Genomic DNA, 18,817 nt, shown 5'->3' with positions numbered 1-18,817 from the left:
TTGAATTGTCGAGTGACTCCTATGCATAATTTTTGCAATTTGTCTCAAGGATTTACCATCCTTGTATAGCTGTATCACTATCTTACGATCACTGTTCGAAAATTCACTACCTTTTCGACTCATTTGGAAAATTTGTTAAAGAATTAACTCTTTATTTGTAATTCCTAAAACACTTTAGCTCGAACTGTCAACCACACTTTTTCAAGAATTTACCGTTAGAATTTTACAGTGCAAAATGATTAATATCGTACAGGGATTGAGTTCAAGCCGCTAGTCGGGGTGTACGAATACGCATTTTGCTTCGATTGAATTTGGAAATTGTTCTCTTCGGACAAACGGATGTAAATAAAATTTAAGATTAATGTTCTATAACAACTACATACATATTTATGTAAAAAATTGTTATATAAGATTGAACGAATTTTCTATCATTTCTCAGAAATAACCCAAAAACCCGCAAAATATAGGGTGTACGAATACGAATTTTGCATACTGTATGTTGCTTTTGCTCTAACCCTCTTCCGGGGAGCGTCCGTCGGTCTTCTAGATAGTTAACGGTTAACCCACCCCACCCCCTTTTTTTTTAAGTGGCCACCATATCATCTGCCCTCCATGGAAAGGAATTAAGCCGAGGGCCAGTCGTCGCGTAGATGTCAGAATCGGCTCAGAGCTGATCCTTCCCCATCCATCCCGCGAAAGAGGCTTTTGTGATTTCTCTTATTAGGCCGTTTAGCAGTTTAGCTCCTTTGCGATTGAAATCTTCGGTGGTATCAATCCACCTCGAAACTTCACGTCTCTGTTAGAGTAGTTTACCCCGGGTGGGTTTAGTTTTGTTGACTCCTGAGTCAAGGCACATGATAAAATTTATGTGTTCTGGCAGGGAGATAATATGTGAGAACCAACAACCCCGGCCTACATTTCGTCGAACTGCTGAGGCAGGCCCTGTCTGAAATGGAGCGATGGCGTAAGTCAGGACGCCAGACAGCTTTTAAAGATATCGAATTGGTGGACCTCGGCACAAAACCAGGGTGTCTGAAGTTCCTTATTAAGGCAGGCCTAGACCGGATACCGGTTGTTGCGCCGTTGATGATGACGGCAAACCTGTTAGGGAAGTTTGGTTGGTTGACAGCCTTGGTGACCATGTTGGTACCATGTTGATGCAACGTCATAACATTTATTTCTTTTCCATTTATTGTAGTAGTTTTCACTTTCTTGTGTGCAAAACAATTCAATAAATTCCAGAAGAAAATCTTTTGACAACATATATAAATTCAAAGCAAATAATTTCCGTCCCGTGGATAAACTTAACTCAAACGTTCCGATTTACCCCCAATTCAATACACTTTCGAATTTTACTTCCCTTCACTTCATCGGACAGCAAATCAATAAGAATTGCTCCAATTCTTCAGTCGGACTGATCACTCTAAACTGAAGGATAATTTTGCTACATCTCATCCGTTTATCGTTTCAATTTGAACTGATCAGTTAGAACTGAAGACCGAACTGATAATCTATGGAACCTTTTAATATTTCACAAAAATATAAAAGTTAAGCGAGCTTATCAATTTTTAATCGCATCTGTTCTTTCTGCAATAGCAAAATATCCTTCAGGAGTAATGTCCGGAATATTTTTAATAATTCTCTTAAGGAGATTAAAACATATTTGCAATGCAGAATCAAGAAGGCCAATCGGGTAGCATTGTCAGAAAAAGCTCTTCCCTTCTAATGTATCTAGTGGGGTCCCATTTATGTTGTATCTAATTCCTCCGTAATCCAGCCACCGTCGTTGTTCAGAAGAAAATAAGGAATTTAAGGGCAAATAACCTATACACATGCACATATTTTATAAATTTATTTCCATAACCAAATAACCTAGAAACGAGACATTCATGCATATTCCAAACGGCACAGTCGTTTCATTTATCGAGGAAGGCAAATATGCATTTCGTTTTTTTATGTTGAGCGATTTTCCGTTCCATTTTCACAACGTCCTTATGGACTTTTTCGCAAGCAGGAAAAACAACACAAGGAACGGAATTCCAACTAATATTTTGCATTTTATCGACCGCAAGAAACTTGGGGCAAGTTTTTTCCCATTCAGTCGATCTTAGTGGAACAAGTGTGTATATGTACGTGAATACTTATTGCTCGGAATTAAGATTTCCTCCTTGCAGAATATGCGCAGAGGAAAAGGATATTGGGATTCGGAAAAGTCAAAAGTAGGGAGAGTAACGGTGCGCCTGGACTTTTTTCTCCTCAAAATTACTCCGAAAGTAATTTGAATAAAGAAAAACCTGAAAAATGGAATGAAAGGTAGCGCGAAGGAAACTAGGAAATACATGATAGGGAGGACATGCGTAATACCCTCTCCTTAGATGTGTACGTTTAGCTTGAGCCGAACGTCCATGTTTGATGGCGTGGTTTCCGTACAAACACAAAGAGGGGAAGCTATAAATACAAGCGAAACATATGTGTGAGATCTGGTTTTTCGTGGTGATGCATGTGTGAGAAAATTGTGGTCCATGAGCACAGCATCCGAGTTCTAACCAATAAGTATCAGTGAACTAGGCGGGTGGTTTCTTATTGGTTGGCAGTTTACGCTGAACACGCCTCTGAGTATTGCTGGGATCTCGTTAGTGGCATGAGAAACATGAGCTACGGCTGTTAGGTGGAAGCAAGGTAGTCGAGCAGGTATGGGACTAGGTAGTGTGACTTGTAATTTCCGTTGTACTGGACTTTCATCTATTAAAAAAACCGGTCCGCCAGTGTTGTGCCGTGTTTAAAAGGGACAAAATCGGCGATGTCTGCAAGGACGGGCGGGAAGAAAAGTAGGCAGCTTCATGTTGACACAGTGGCAAGCATTCGAAATTGATGACGGCCGAGCGTGGGGATGAAGAAAGGACGGTGGCGACGGGTGGGGACGAGTGATTTATGTGAGGTACTCGATAGGAATGAGGCGGACGTTCAGCCCTGCGGTTGAGTTGGAAGGAAGAGGCCCCTCGTTCGGGCTGATCTGGTGGAATGATTTATGATTTTGCGGAACGGTAGGATACTACCTACTTGATTTAATACGGCCGCCACCCCTCCCCTTTTGTTCGTCGGCATAGGTGTGTGCTGGCTGGGTTGACGCCTTTTTAAAATTAAACCACTCGTGTGCTCATTGATTTGTATTCATACTTAACAGGCTTGGCTCTGGTTCCAGTCGATGATTTCGTTGTACATGAGGAGAGAGCACTATGACCAGCCTGTATTTGGATAATACCTTCAGTGCAGGAAGGGGATTTTTCGGTTGGCGCGCCATGAGGTCGTGAAGGGTACGTACGGGCAGAGTTTGAATGTGGTGCAATGGGACTATTTCGTATGTGGTGAAACGTACAAAAAAATAAGAAAGAGCCTCGAACATATCTTTAGCAAGCAGATTATACGGTTGTATTTCGTTCGAATGATTCTTTTTTGTGCTTCTTATATCATTGTTGGACGCGTTTTTGTTGTTGCTGTTTTGAGGAGCTAAATCACGTTTGTATCTATCTATCTTGTCGTCATCGTTGTCGTAGTCGATCGGAGCCTAACTTGAAGCTCAGGAGGAGTATAGTATGGTAGTACCCAGTGCGCGTATATTGTCAATGTGTTGTTTGTGAAACAGTCTTTTTTGAGGGCTATCCAGAAGCCATCTGAGAAGCACTCGTCAGTACTGTTCAGACCTCTTATTTCATTTGACGGAATCGTGTCGAGTGGATATTCGTCCTTCTATTATATATACATTATTTTATTGTGCATGTAAATACCTACATCTGTAGAGGCGAAAAGTGTTGCGTATTGTTGTTGTTCACTTTTTTCCAATACCCTCTAAAGTACACTTCCTTCATTTCAGTAGTTTGGTTTTCAATACCGAAATTATTATCTCTTAATGGTTAACTTGAAAACGCTTAATAGGATATACACACAGTGGTATCTATGTGGTGCGATCGATACGCGGGTGCTTGGTGCGAAGTTCAGGCTATAAACAAATTAAATCACGTTTTGTCTAAAATTCTCCCTCAATTAGCTCGAATCCTATCTTTTTGTTCGATAAGTGACTCTCAAACGCGCCTTTGAGCCAATCCTTCAAGTGACCGTTACTATCAGTACGAATGGACACCGACCGACCGTCTCGATTTACGGAAAAGCGCGCGCATATTTGAATCGTGTTAAGTAGCCACCGTTATAAGGTAACAGGCAACGGTGCACCCTCTCTGGCTCTTTACTGCACATACCCACCAGTGGGCGCTGAAATTGCAAAGCTCGAGATGGTAGTGAAGGTGGTGTAAAATTACAGTTTACGTTTCATGTTTTTTTCTCCTTGAATACTCACTCTCAAAGAAGAAGAAGTGGGAACCGAAGAAAAAACGGAGAAGAAAATGAAAAATATATTCAAAAGGAATAAATGAGAAACTTAAATGTTAAAAAGTTTACGTATGAATGAGTGATATTTATGGTGCGGTCCCTTTCACTACAACGACGGCGCCATACTTTTATGTAAAATAATAACAACAAAAAAACAAAATATAGAAAAAACTGCAGCGACACCTGTGTGTACATTTCTTGAATGATGAGATTTTCAAGATTTTAAGCAAATTTTCAATTAGTTTTTTCTATGCCGTCGTGCGCACTTAATGTTTATTGCTATAGTTTCTAAACTTTATGTTTATTTTCGGTTTTTTACCTCCATTTCGCTGAAGGATAAACAATGATCAGAGATTTTCAGAAATAACAAATACCAGATATTATACTCTATTGAAAATTTATTAGAAAGTGTTCAGTTCAGTGCGTTCGGGTTTTTCGTGGCGGTTGTATATTGAATAACGGTATCTCCTTTAACATACATATGTGCAATTTTCTAATGGGATTTCTATAAAGAGAATTGTTATTATCAAATAATTGATTATCAAGTGAAAAAAAACAAGTTTGCATCAGAGTTTAAAAATACTAAAATCATTTCGGATGGAATGTCGTGCAGAAGTTTTTGAGTTACTTTTCCGAATAACTTAGAGCGCCCATTAACACTAAACCAAGTTGTCAAGTTTGCAATCTGCGCAAAATTCCGGGAAACTTAACTCGATATTGAATATCGCGTATGTCAACCACACTGGCCAATAATAGCGCTGGAGCCTTCACGGAGGATCCTGAACAAGAAAGTGGACTATTGCCTGATTTAAATGGCGTCGATTTGGTTATGAGTTTATCGCCCAAATCTATAACGACCGCATCATCAGCCGTAGCAGCATCCGCAGCCGTCGCTGCATCTGCCCATAATCTAACGAATCTTCATCATTTGCAAACATTGCATCATCATCATCAACATCATCAGCATACCAATCACGGTCATCACAATAATTCCTCGTCGAGTGCGGTGGTAGCAGCTTCATCTTTATTGAATAGCAGTCATTCAACTCCATTCAGTGTAACGGATATCCTAAGTCCAATTGAAGAATCTTACCGCAAACTGGAGCTCAGTACAAATCCGCCGTCGCCATACAGGTTCGTTGAATGATAATTGTTGGCTTCTTAGAAGCTTTTGAGAGGTATGAGTGAACTTCAAACGATATACCAAGCACTTAAGAAAACTCAGATCAGAATTTCAGTTATTGAATATTCTGCTGTTCTCTAAGTTGGCTTCATGTCCTTGGTGATTCCAAGGCCTGACAAGTTTGTAAACTTCGTTGAATTTCTATTGAATTGGCTTCGTAATCTTTTTACTGGCTTGTACACCTACGGAACATCTTGGCTGAGAAAAAAAGATACGATGATAGCAAGAACATTTTAGTTTTTAGATAATCAACTTCAATTCTAGACTTATTTTTATAAAACCTATATCTAATTGCGATGTCATATGCATACTTACATATTTGGGATTTCGAATCAAATCGAATTTAAATTTAATAATAGCTTAGTGCGCTAAGCAACAAACTGAATTCCGTTCAACTTTACCCATATCAAGCTTACTTCTGGGAGAAGTGGCGAATCCGACCCAGACGTGTCGAACCAAACATACAAAGAAGAGAAGTAAAAGGAAAAGATACACTAGCTGTTCATTAAACTACTACTACTAATTAGATAATCTTCATGAGATATTTATTCATACCATTGTGAAGAGCCTTGCGCTAAGTCAGTGTGAGGACCAAAGCAGATGTCATCCATTTCTCTCTATTTGAGGGTAATATTCGCTTAATATTCACATTCCTAAAAAAACTTTTTAAAATTCCTCTTTTGACCGATTTGAATTAATTCTTTTTCGCGCCGAATGTATCCAAAACGGAAAACAGTAGTTCAAACTATTAACTTCTCACCTTTCTTCCAAAAATAATTTGAGCATGTATATCTATCTATCACAGTTATTCGACTTTTTACATGTAACTTCTAATTTATTTTGGAACACTTAAAAAAATGTTGATCAATAAACACCATCTATCTATCTATCTAACCTCATTGTGTCAAGAGATGGTATCTGCCGATCGGGTTTTTAGGGCTTTATAGTTCAAACAAGCGAATATTGACGTCCAGATTTGATTTTGTCGATACAGATACAGATAATTGTGTTTCCATATCGCGGTCGTGGTCTTCTCTTTAAACTTCTTCTTTGATTATCCTTGTAGGTGTTACCATTTTTAGCATTTGTTCGATCTGACAGACATAGAGAGATGCAGAGAGATGGGTACATCAAGTATTTATCTGATTGGTGTGCCTAAAAATCGACGGAGAATTCGTCGTTAGAATGCTTCGATTGGTTTTTGGAATGAAGGGAAAAGGTCTCATTAGAGTTTCATAAATGATGGGTTTACTTTTTTGAATAATAAGTTTTATTTCCTTTAGAGATTTGCCGCCAATTTTTTCTTCACGGTCATGTTTTATATCAATATATACTATATTACTCAGCATTTATAAGACGATCTTCGTCGCGAACCCTCTCTTACCGTATATTACAAAATGTGTCAACAAAAGTAATTCGAAGCTCAGAATACAACTCCCTTCACCGGCTCCATTATTTGCGGGATTACCTCTATAAGTCGATCAAAGTTATTGTCATAACATTTATTCCATCGGCATCGACATGTAATTTTTGGACTGCGTATCCTAATGCCAAATTAAAGAGTGTGACAGTAAAACTGACTTCGTGCTTCACACTTACCTCACAGTTGAAAATTTCTCTAACTTCTGATAGGATTTAGCTTCGGCATCGTGCATTATCCATTGTAGTCTTAGCTAACCGAACTAGAAATACATAGCTTGTAAAGGTCCTACGATCGGCGCTATCGTAAACTTTAAAAAGAGCGAAAAGTTGATATACTCCAATATTATATTCCTAGCACTCCTCTAGTATCTGCTTGACTGAGAATAATTGGTTAGTTTTTCATCATCGTCTAGTTCAGAAACCGTCTTTCTGTTCTCCAAAAGTATTCTCAGCATCAACTTTCAGTCATTTCTCTATAATTTTTGTCAAAATCTTATGTGAAATGGTATATCTCTATTATTTTGGCAACAAGCTTGATCCTCTGTTTATCATTATTGTCAAGATCTGGTATCCGGTCTGGGCCCGCCTTAGTGAGGAACCCCAGGTTACGGATTTTGCGTTGAGGTCCACCAATTCGATATTCATAAAACCTGTCTAGGATCCTGACCTATACCATCGGGTTGGTAAGATCATTTTCTTGTACAGTAAGAGTTTTGACCCTATGGTGGGATGTTTGTAGCTTAATAGTTTTTGTAAGCCTTTGGGGTGAATAATGAATTCCGTTTTAGAAGAGCTTCGTTTTGATTCACATTTCTTAAATGATTTGCTGAATTGCTAAGGGCAACTGCTCCTACCTTTACAGCTTCCGCGGGCATTCTTTTCACCCACATTATTTTATTTCAGATCCAAGCGGCCAAACTTTTTCTTAAAGGTGGCATCGGGATATACTTTTTACCCAAGTGGCCGAAAATACTTAGATTCATGCACGTGCATTTTGATTTCGGTATTGAACAGTTATTAAACATTTAGGTTCAATACCTAACGCCGCTTAATTTTGTTGGTCATTACTTCTTTGCGCTGTAGTCACACCAATTGTTCCTGTTTGATTTCCAAGCACTCCTTCGGCGTAATTTGAATTTGCGTGACCAGCTTTTGTCATCTAGTAATTGCGGACAATGTGATTTTTATATTTGTCTGTCATGGAAAAAGGCCTCTTTCACAATATTCTAGGCATCGGGTTCTAACGTCTTCTGTTAGAGGCAGACGAGGTCCATGTCATTTTGTGGATTTGTCTGGATCCATCCCCGTGGAAAACAATTTGAACGTACAACTATGTGCTTGCTAGTAGCGAAAGCAGTTAGTCATTGGCTGTTGTCATTCGATGATTCATAGACATTCTGCCCTCCTCTAGTTCCCCTATGAGACTCCTCCCTTTCAATCTAAACTTAAAATCTCCAACAAGGGTTGAATGCTGGGACAGAATAAATCATCAAATATTTTATCCATAGTTAAGTAGAACTTATCCTTTAAAGCGTCATTCCTTTCGTCCATTGTTACAATTTGTGCATCGCGGTTGGTGTCCAAGATTGCATGTATTCATTCATTGACGGGTTTGAAAAGCGTAACCCATCGCGTGAATTGTTATGCTCTAAATTACAAGCTGCTAAAACCGTCAGTAGTTAAAATTCAACGCTAGCAACTAACTGACTTTGGCTTGCCATATGATAGTTTTCTGTTAAGATTGTGCATTTGAACAGGATGAGATATAAGATATAAGGTAATAAGTGTTTTAACGATAAGACCACATCACTTTAAACTAGCAGTTCATCGGGGTACCACTTGTACCAGTGCTGTGGAGAACGTCACTGTGGTAGTTACCTAGTTGCCCTTCATTATCGGTAGGTTCTTTACATAGAAGGTTTGAGAAAGGCATGGTATAGAAGTATTCGGCTCTATATTATCTGACCGGAATGAATAATATGATAAATTGCCCTAATAACTTATTGTATTATTGTATACCTTCTGTTCATTCCTTTGTGGAGTGTAGATCATACACAGAGTTTAAGTTTTCAAAGGGACTGTGCTTCAGTTTCATTAATATCACACTTAATGCTGCGCAAATGTTAAACTCTCGTCAGCGGGGCAGCACAAAGCCAAACACAAACATCCATGACGAACTGAGATTCAAAACCTGAGAAATGACATCAGGAGGCTGACGATTAACTATCTCGACCATCACTATTCTTATTGTTGGTGGTGTTTTTACTACCAGTTGCAGGAATGGAAAAGTGAGTAGTATGGCCGGTTATGATCAAATATGTCATAGGTATCGTGTGTTCTGCTCTAGAAGGGGCAGACCATGTAATGTCCTTGCCCTGTGACATAGATGTATAGACACCCTAATGCTATTTACTATTTGCTTTTCCTTATTTCTTCGTCTAATGTGAGGGCGTATGCAAATAGACGTTTCCGTTTTTCCCATCTTATTAGACTTTTGAAAGGACCTACCCCACGGTCTGGAGCCTCTCGATTAGAAACCCCAAGTTTGAATCCCGGTTGCGTCATTGATCGTGTTTGCTTTTTGCTTACCGCACTCTTATAGACACATTAATTGCACAGAATTATAGTAAGTATGTTGATGACGAGACTGAGGCATAGTTTTATTGAAAATGAAATAGGGAAGCAGCTAAAATGAAAAGAAAAGATTTTGAGAATGCCTTATACTCCAATAAAAACCTAAATGAAAGACATTGAAAAAAGCAACTTTCGGTGCTTTCGATATTTAAGAATGATTGTGAATTTTTCAGGTATTTTCTTCCTTATTGAACCTACTTTTGCCGTTAATGTTTGAAGGAAAATCGCTTGAAAACACATCATCAACGGCGCAACATCTGGTATCCGACCTAGACCTGGCTTAGTAAGAAGCTCCTGACACCGGATTTCGCGCCGAAATCCACCGATTCGATATCCCTAAAAGCTGTCTGCTGTCCTGACCTACGCCATCGCTCCATCTTAGCAGGGTCTGCTTCGTCTTCTTTTTTTAGCATAGATATTTCCCTTATAGACTTTCCGGGCATGATCATCCTCATCCATACGGATTAGGTGGATTTTATCCACAACTAGACTGCGTGTTACGAAAAGACATTCATTCACTCTAAGGTGTCATTGCAATGGAAATTTTTAGTTTATTTTCAATGATGTTTCCTTTTCAATACCTCATTATGTCACTGCTGAATTCACATATTTTAGCAGCATTGCAGCAAATATTTTCAAATGTAAAGTGTGTTTACGAGTGTAATATTTTCCTAGAATTTCTAACCAGAGTTCATTCGTAGAGATCACCCCGAATTTTAGTGGTTTTGTAGGGTTTCATGTACATAAATGCGGACTTTTAAATTGTATCCAATGAATGTGTGACCGGCTGACAACTAATGCGATCGTAGCCTTTAGAATTATTCAATGTTTTTTCTGCCTTCTTCGAAATCTATGCTGTTCACCATCATTTTCCGATATTTTTTAAGAAGTGGTGACCGCAAACAGAAACACTTTTCCAGAAGCAATTTATGTTAGGTCATAATCAAATTACGAATGCTCAGGGCTATGGAGTTATGTTAGATACACTATGGGGAAAGCGGGACCCCCTTATAATACTCGTAATCGCACATCTAGTGTGAATATTTCCTCTTATTTTCATTCTACCACAAGTCTTAGGTAGTGTTTTATATAAGCATTGGTAGACACAATTTGTAGAATAGTTTGGCTACCATAATCAAAATCTTATTAATAACAATGGAATTTGTGTAGAATCTAAATTTTCGTTTCATCTTCTTCAAAGCCGTCCTTTGATATGATCCGGCGGACTTTCAAATTAGAACTGCGTGGGCCTCCATTTCAAATGCTTGAGGATGAATATTAGAAGGCGGAGGAGACAATAGTTCACAATGAAAAGGGCAACAATTCTATTCGCAGTGGAATAGGACCGGGCAGTAAGTTGCTCTAGAGATATATGGGGCAACTGGTTAAGTTACTTCTCAAAGTTTTAATGAATACGAGAGTTGGGAATCACCGTAACAAAAATCTAAGCCAACTATTGTAAACCTCGAAGGCAGAGTTACAACTATCATAATACCGAGAAGTTAGCGAACTTTGGTCGTTTTGCTAGGAAGAGATAAGTCGGATACTTGGCATTTCGTTAGGATAGAGCCTAAAATTAAAATGATTACCCACGCCGCAATATATTATGAACTCAGACGGCGAAGGTAAAAGCAGATAACTTACTACACTAGCGCCCTATACACTACTTTATGCTGCAATGCAATCAAGAGAAGAAAATGAATATTCTAAAATTAAACGCTGTTAAACGGTAGAAGATTATAGTGCTAAGTACATTCAACACTAACGATACTTTCAGTACGACGTAGATTCTTGCAAAAGCAGTGCAAGATATTTCTTCTCGTCGATTGCACTTGGAGATTGGTAATTTCATTGGTTTCTTCTGGTTAACCTTTACTAGTTCATAGAAGTACTTTTTCGCGAATGTCTGTGTAACATTATACCCTCTGTGTACATTATATCCTCAGAAAACTGGTCAATACCTTTTATGGTTAGAAAAACAACCTGAAACTGGACTTTTCCCCGAAAATTCCACGTCAACCTAATCTAGAATTTTTCGCTTAGGTTATGTAAAAATATACTTTCACTAGCACTCATTGGTCACATAGTTACTATAACTTTTCGAAAATTTCACTAAACGCCTGGTCAATTCAATTCAAAACAAAGCATTTAAAGGTTATCCTGACCTCTAACGATCGAATATTACTCATTTATTTTAAAATATAAATATCCCTTCAATTGGATTTTCAACATAAATAATATCGACCGAATTCCTGCACTTTTCAAAATGAATGTTTTCCAACATATTTTTAAATCCATCAAAGCAAAAAACCTTTATTATGCACTTCCTGACCTAAACTTTCCATTAGATTTCCACGAATTCATTTTGAGATAAGGTTGTTTCAATCATCTATATCCTTTGGAAGGTCCACCTCCAAACCAAAAAGGATGACTGTGTGTACTATATTGATCCAGCTACTTAATACCAGATGCAAAGTTGAAAGACTTGGAAGGGAATATCCTAAAATTCCAAACGGTTATAAGCTTGCTTTACTATACTATACTATAGTTAATAGGTACACCATAACCAGTAAAAGGGGCACAATAGTTCTTTAACGAGGTAGTGCGGCTTCCCCTTAACAGAATAATATGGGAAAGATCCTTTTTCAATGAAGCTAATTTAGGATCGAAGTTTTCAATAATGGTCTACAGCGTGGTACCTATTGGTACCACCTATTGGTACTGCAGTTCTTATTTCAGTTTTTAGGAACCTTTTTGAGGACTTTTCTTCAGTGCCATGCTTTTGGCGCTTTCTTTGAGATATATGTGACGGACTTATACGTTGAAATTGCTCGCTAAAGTTGCCCTACGACGAAAACATAATTACACAAACCAGACGCTTCAGTTATGAAAAGTTTTGTGTATTTCTCTTGTAAAAACAATGTACACAACGTTAGTACCTAGCAATTTTGTTAGCAATAATGTTATTTTCACCAAACTTGGTAGAATCATGCTCCATACTATAGCCTATATTGCTGCATTGCTTCATGATCTAGGAATAACCTTAGAGGGTCTGCAGTCGATTACTAAAAATTATAGCAATATATTGTTATTAACTTTATTTGAACAGATATCGGTATGGAGGGTATTTCGGAGCCTAGCCATCACTCAGTGGTAACTTCGTTACTTTCTTCAAATTTTTGGGTTCGGCGTGTTCTGATAATGATCTCGTGGAGGAAATGATCAATTTTCAGCCACTGTCCTTCCTCTTGTGATTTAAATGTCAAAACTGAGGCTAGTTTTGAAAAGTATTGATCGAGGCTTTTTATTTGATACCCCACATGACCATATTTGGTGAAAAAAAAATGTACATCCCTCTTTTTTGCATGTATGGGGACTCCTTATTAAGTTCCGCATAGAACGATGTAACTGACTGTATGACCTTTTCACCAAATTTTATGTAAATCAGTATAAATTTTTGTGAGAAAAAGCGTGTGACAGGCAGACCAACAGATAGTAAACCGATTTTAATAAAAAGGTAATGTTGAAAATATGAATTTGACCAAGTCAGGATGTAGATGCAGAATGTGGAGATAAGGAAATTGGGGTGAAGGGATAGGATAGGAATAGCACTAGTACAACTTAATGTACTTTTTAGGCAACATCGAAATAGATCGATGGAGTAGTAGAAAACCTGGATAGATCATGAAAAGGAACGGCCACTACCAGGTTTTGGGAGGTGTTGAAACTCACTACCAGAGACTGACAGGACACATGATGGACGCGCCGTGCGAAACTGAGGAATTGGCACTAAAATTATTTCCAAAATTGTTACCTATTACCTTACTATGATATACTATCTTAGTTTTAGTAAATGTTGGCAGATAGACAGCCAATTGGTCACTGAGTTTCCAAAGAGTATGTGTAGATGTTCCTCATATGCGTGGAAAGTAAGTGTAAAATCTTTTTTTCTATACTTTCAATAACCAACTTCGATGTTTTGTGTTTTTCTACCAAACCTTTGTTTCATACTTTTGAATACTATTTCATAACCGTAATTTCGTTTAGAATTTCCTCGATTAATCTTTCAGCCGATAGAGTGGTTGACGAGAAAGTCCTTGCTATTAGGTGTTCACATCACATTTTCTGGTCAAATAAAATATGATAGACTTTGTTCTATCAATGTATTGACCCGTATTTTTCGACGGTATTTCAGTAAATTAATACCTATCTGTTGATGTCGCTTTTTTTACAAAATTATGTATGATATATGAGTTGATTCCGAATTTTTTGGCACTTCTATTTAATATAGTTTTCAATCTTCATCTTATTGCATTTATCATAACTGCAAAAAGGAACCAATTGGAAGTTTTGGTTCTTTTTTGAACTTAAGCACTAGACTGGTGTGCACTGATACCCCTATTGTTTCTTCGTTTCACGAGCTTCGCATTTATATCTTTTGGAAGTTCCTTCCGATTGGTAAAAATTTCATAGGTTCAGAGCATTCGATTGATGATTGAGTTATTTGAGAATGAACGTTCAGAACAGTGGTGAGCACATCATATGCTTGGGCTTCGAGATCAACTGTGTCATAAGAAAGTTATAGCTGGCATGGATACCTAGTTTGCTTACTGAAGAGTAAAGGGTACTTTATGAGAGATTCGCGGTGTTATCTTAAAAAGAACACTTTATTTGGTCTACATGAACGTTTACCATAGCATGTTGGGTCTATTTCCGATAGTCAAGCCCTATGCAGGGCATACAGTGGTTACCTAGTAATCCATGGCACAGCAATCCCCGTTGGTATGTTAGTAGTTGGGTCAAACTAGGCAAATCCTCAATCTGTAACCTTTCCATCTAAAAAGATCATCCTGGGAATCAATCATATGTAGCTGATCGTTAATGCTGCCACTGGTTTCTGTTTAATTTCGGGTTTGTTAGACAGAGTTTTCGCTTATTAGTCCTGGTAACATTACCATACCATTCAGTCACGATTCCCTTCTGTCAGCACTGAGATTTGGTCTCTGACCTTCCGTTGCAATAGCCAAGGTCTTTGCTATTTTTGCTACTTTAAAACTACTGTTGTTGCCGTTGTAGAGGAGCTGCATTTGCTTCTCCCTAATATTTGTACGATTGTTTCGTTTATATACGGTGTTTCATCATTCACTGCTATACGATGTTACCTGCAAAATAAAGGAACTGAAATGAAAATAGTAATTATGAGTAAAATTGTATATCTTTACTCGCCTCTCACTCGCCCCCTCCTCCTCTCTTTAAAACTCTGAACTCTGAACCAAGGTAAGTGAAGTAATTTGATTTACTACTGGATTAAAAATTAAAAAAATTAAATCTTGTAATTATGGCAGAAAAAGTAATTAAATACCCATAAACTAGGAATACTAGGAATTTACTTCTTTCACCTGAGTCTCATTGTGTGGTTGTGGCTGGTTTACGCTTTGCATTTGTGCTGATATTTGTTGTATATGTAGTACTTTGCGAAATTTCAAACTAGAGTACGAGGTGTAAATGTTGAATGATTCTATGACGGGGAGTGCAGGGGGAGGACATACTAGAGATGACCTTCGCATTCAGCGATGAAATTGAAAATCGAGTTGCCAAAGATGAATAAGTCGGCTTATTTGCCTCCGCAGCTCAAAAGTTGAGAGGAACCACTCCTACGGCTCCTACGTTTGGCAATGCAATTGCAATTCGAATGCCATTTCTAGGAAACTGCAAGTCTTGGTGGAGCTGCACAGCAAATTCTCGTCACTTTTTTGGATATGTTTGATATGTTCGCCCTCGTATGTTGCGATTGTTATGAACAAGAGTCTCTTGATATCTTCCATTTGTGAATAGAATAGTGAAATCATTGTATCACCTAAGGACAATTTTTTTTAGTTCGCATTTTGAAAAGGTAAAACATATACATATATATATCCAAACCTTCTAAAAATTTTATTAATTCCATTGAAGATCCCCTTTGTACATATTTGGATTGTAATGAAACACTGAAATATATTTTATTGTCTCCTACACCAAATATAATTATATTTTTAGAGTTAACGTGGGAAGGTGAATGATGTAAACCATTAGTGAAATTTTTCATTATTACTTGTATGAATTTTGTCCAAATTATATATTATAACTAATAGAGAAAATGTTCATATGAGTCGCTGCTAATTGTAGAGATTATTTGAAAGTATTTTGCCGAGACACATCAAACAATTTTCATATTCTCAAAAACTCGATTAATTTTTTTAATTAAAATGAATAAATGAATTGACAAATCTCGGTTAATGGATTTACGAGTTGGTTTCGCCTACACTCAGACCAGGTGATTTCTAATTGGATGCTTTCATTGTAGGAAGCAAATAAATTGGGTATTCAAAAAATGAGGTATCATTGTCTAAATAATTTAAGTTTTTATAGCCACCTTCAAAAAAATTACTGATTCATGATACGAATGGAATTTCGGGGACCGTCTATGTATCCTGGAGGTAATTATTTACGTCCGATTCTGGGGGCAAGCCCGGCATTAGAAGCGAAAGAAGAAGGCATATATGGTGACTGTCTTACTAAATTTTAGTTTGAAGAAAATGGATATGAGCAAAACGGGGAACAGTGTATGGCGTTTAGCTTTGTCTATATCACATTTCAAGAAATCACTTCTTTTCGTATTTTCGCCTTGCTAAATAAATGATTCTTTATTGACTTTCATTGATTAAAGGCTCTGTTTGGGGAAACAAAAATTTAGAAAGTTATGAAACGAAAAAAGAAGGATGTCTTCCTTAGAAGAAGATAACAACTGATTCCTGAAATACGGTTTTTGTTGAAATAAAGGAAATTATAGCCACTTCACTTGAAAGACTGGCTACTAAATTCACTTCAAAAATGGCTAATTTAGTAATTTGTGTCACTTTATTTGATTTCCAGGTCAAATTCAAGCGGTAGCAGCGTAAATTCACCTAGTGCATTAGGAGGTAGCACAGGAATGGCAAATCCGTATGCAATGGGTCCGCTATATCACAGTCCCGGTGTACAAAGTTATTGTGCGCCCACGGACAATTTGTCGTTAGCTGGTCACTATACGGATATGAGAAGTTCAGCGGGATGGTATGGATCAACGGCGAATGATCCACGATTCGCAAGTAAGTTGACTTTCTGTAATTATCACATGACTTTACTATAGGAATATTAATTTCTGGCTTTCATCTGGAAGCGTTTATTGGTTATAAGTGTTGGGAGAAACTCCGAAAGAATCTGTCTGAATTATATATATTTCATTTATTATTAAGTCATTTTTTATCTGTCATTCGAACCTAAAATTAGGAGCAGCATTCAAAATGATTGTTAGCAGATGATACTCTCTGCGAACTGGGATAATGCTATTATATGTAAATATTGTATTGTACTGGATTTGTACAAATAGAGTAGAAAGGATTTAAGGGGGTCATCCCGTGTGAATGCCGTTTTTTTTGTCTTTTTTTGAAAAATTATTTTGGAGGACTGGATAAAGATAGAAACGCGATCTTTTCACCATATGTTTATTGATATCTCTAGTATATGTGATAAATTTTTCAGCTTGATATCATAGCTAGTTTTCGGAATTCGTGTCAATTTTTGCACCCATCTCCAAAAAAAGGTGTTTTTCTGCTGCCACGCTAGAGGGCGCTGTGTTTATCTGAAGAAAAAAAACTAAACCTCATTTTAATGTGGACAATATTCTACGGTCCGCAAACTAGGATAATTAGAAAATATTAAAAGGTAAATTTTTGGTGGGCTTTTAAACTTAATTTTTTGGATTTTGGTGTTTTTTTACGGCTTTTTTTTATGAATTAAAAAAAAACTACCTGTCCGATTGCAATTATCCTAGTTTGCGGACCGTAGAAATATGTATTAAAGAAGTCGTGAAAATTTCAAAGAATTTGGTTGGATAGCTATGGTGGCAGCCGATTTTCAAGATGCAGTTTCGAGAAAAACGCATTTGAAAATTTAAATGTCATTATCAACAGTAAAATTTAAACTCAGCATTAATCTGCTATACCTGGTCCATAGAGAGCACCCTCCGTTTCTTCAAAAAAGTCTTGTAAGGCCGATTGTTGCCCTCTGGTTTCAATTCTGGCTCTTTTAGAGAGGTCAGTCGATCGTCGTTCGGACCGCCAAATTCGCGCTCCATTTAGGCGGTCGGCATAAACCTGATATATGTGACCAACTTGACATTCCATTGTCACTAGGATTTTGAAAATGTCATTGAATCCTTCATTGAAAATAATTACAGCCAGAAAAGTGACTATTTCTACATCCTTGGCCCCAGAATGAGGGTGTTTAGGAGCGAAAGTCCAAATCAATGCATTTAACGACTCATTGTTATTCTGGGTCTCTGCTCCTAAACATCTGTACAAAAGATCATCTCGTGATAAATCTTCGTAGATTGGTTTGATGACTGTTGAAACTTCTTCAGTCAAAGGTGCCTTCTCGTGGTGGAAACTATCCAGTTCTCCTTTAGCTTTGCGCCATTTGCACCAACTGTCCTCGCCTGCTGGACAATTTTGATGTTGAGGATTTTCATCTGTAGAACATTTACGGAGGAAAGTTGCCCAAATTTCTTGCTTCATTCCTTCTATCGAATTTGCGTGTCGACAAATAGTTAGCCCAAAAAATGTAGTGAGGTCATTAATAACCTTATCAGTAAGTCTTCCAGCCCCTTTTCCACCCATGCCTTTGTGATTCTTCTTTGCATTTCTAAGCCACGTTCCCACTCTTTTCTCGACATGTCCTGCGCATTCCTTTTTTACTACTACGTACATTTTATTATTTGCAGAAACTTGAAGAAATACCGGAGCAAAATCCAATATACAAAACTTGTCGCAATTGGAACATCCATGTTCATGCTTGCTAAAAATTTCTTTGCTGATGTTGTTGCGAAGTCCTTTTTCTTCTCTGATAAGTATCGATTCTCATGAAATACTCGTTTTTTAGTGCGAGTATGACGTTGGACGTTAAAGCGATCTCCCTTCGTACGATCCATATAAAAAAATCACTGAACACACAAACAGCACAATATTTACAACAAACTATAACTCAGTATAGCTTGAAGGCCTTTCAGTGCTCACTCTAGACTGGATTATCCTTTTTATTTCAAATAGCAAATAAGTTTAGACAATTGATTGGTTTTCCATCTTTTTATATTTATACCTGTGTTCGAATTTAGAAGGC

General features: G+C 37.6%; 1 protein-coding gene across 3 annotated transcripts in view; it reads left to right on the top strand.

The window, feature by feature from the left end:
* The first annotated feature begins 2,717 nt into the window (after positions 1 to 2,717).
* Positions 2,718 to 18,817, top strand: part of LOC119658275 (homeobox protein Nkx-2.1) — a 121,036-nt gene continuing 104,936 nt past the window's right edge. Inside the window, exons 1-3 of one of the 3 annotated variants that reach the window (XM_038065567.1) lie at positions 2,718 to 3,044; positions 3,185 to 5,517; positions 16,535 to 16,749. In XM_038065567.1, coding sequence (XP_037921495.1) covers positions 5,114 to 5,517; positions 16,535 to 16,749 — 619 coding nt within the window. In that variant the 5' untranslated portion in view covers positions 2,718 to 3,044; positions 3,185 to 5,113. Of the gene's footprint in view, positions 5,518 to 16,534; positions 16,750 to 18,817 lie in introns of all 3 variants that reach the window. The other 2 variants (XM_038065566.1, XM_038065568.1) reach the window with 2 other exon arrangements.

This window comes from Hermetia illucens, chromosome 5, assembly GCF_905115235.1.
Source record: "Hermetia illucens chromosome 5, iHerIll2.2.curated.20191125, whole genome shotgun sequence".
In the NCBI taxonomy this organism is placed as follows: domain Eukaryota; kingdom Metazoa; phylum Arthropoda; class Insecta; order Diptera; family Stratiomyidae; genus Hermetia; species Hermetia illucens.
The sequence above is the reverse complement of the archived record's forward strand: the minus strand, read 5'-3'. Positions and strand labels throughout refer to the sequence as shown.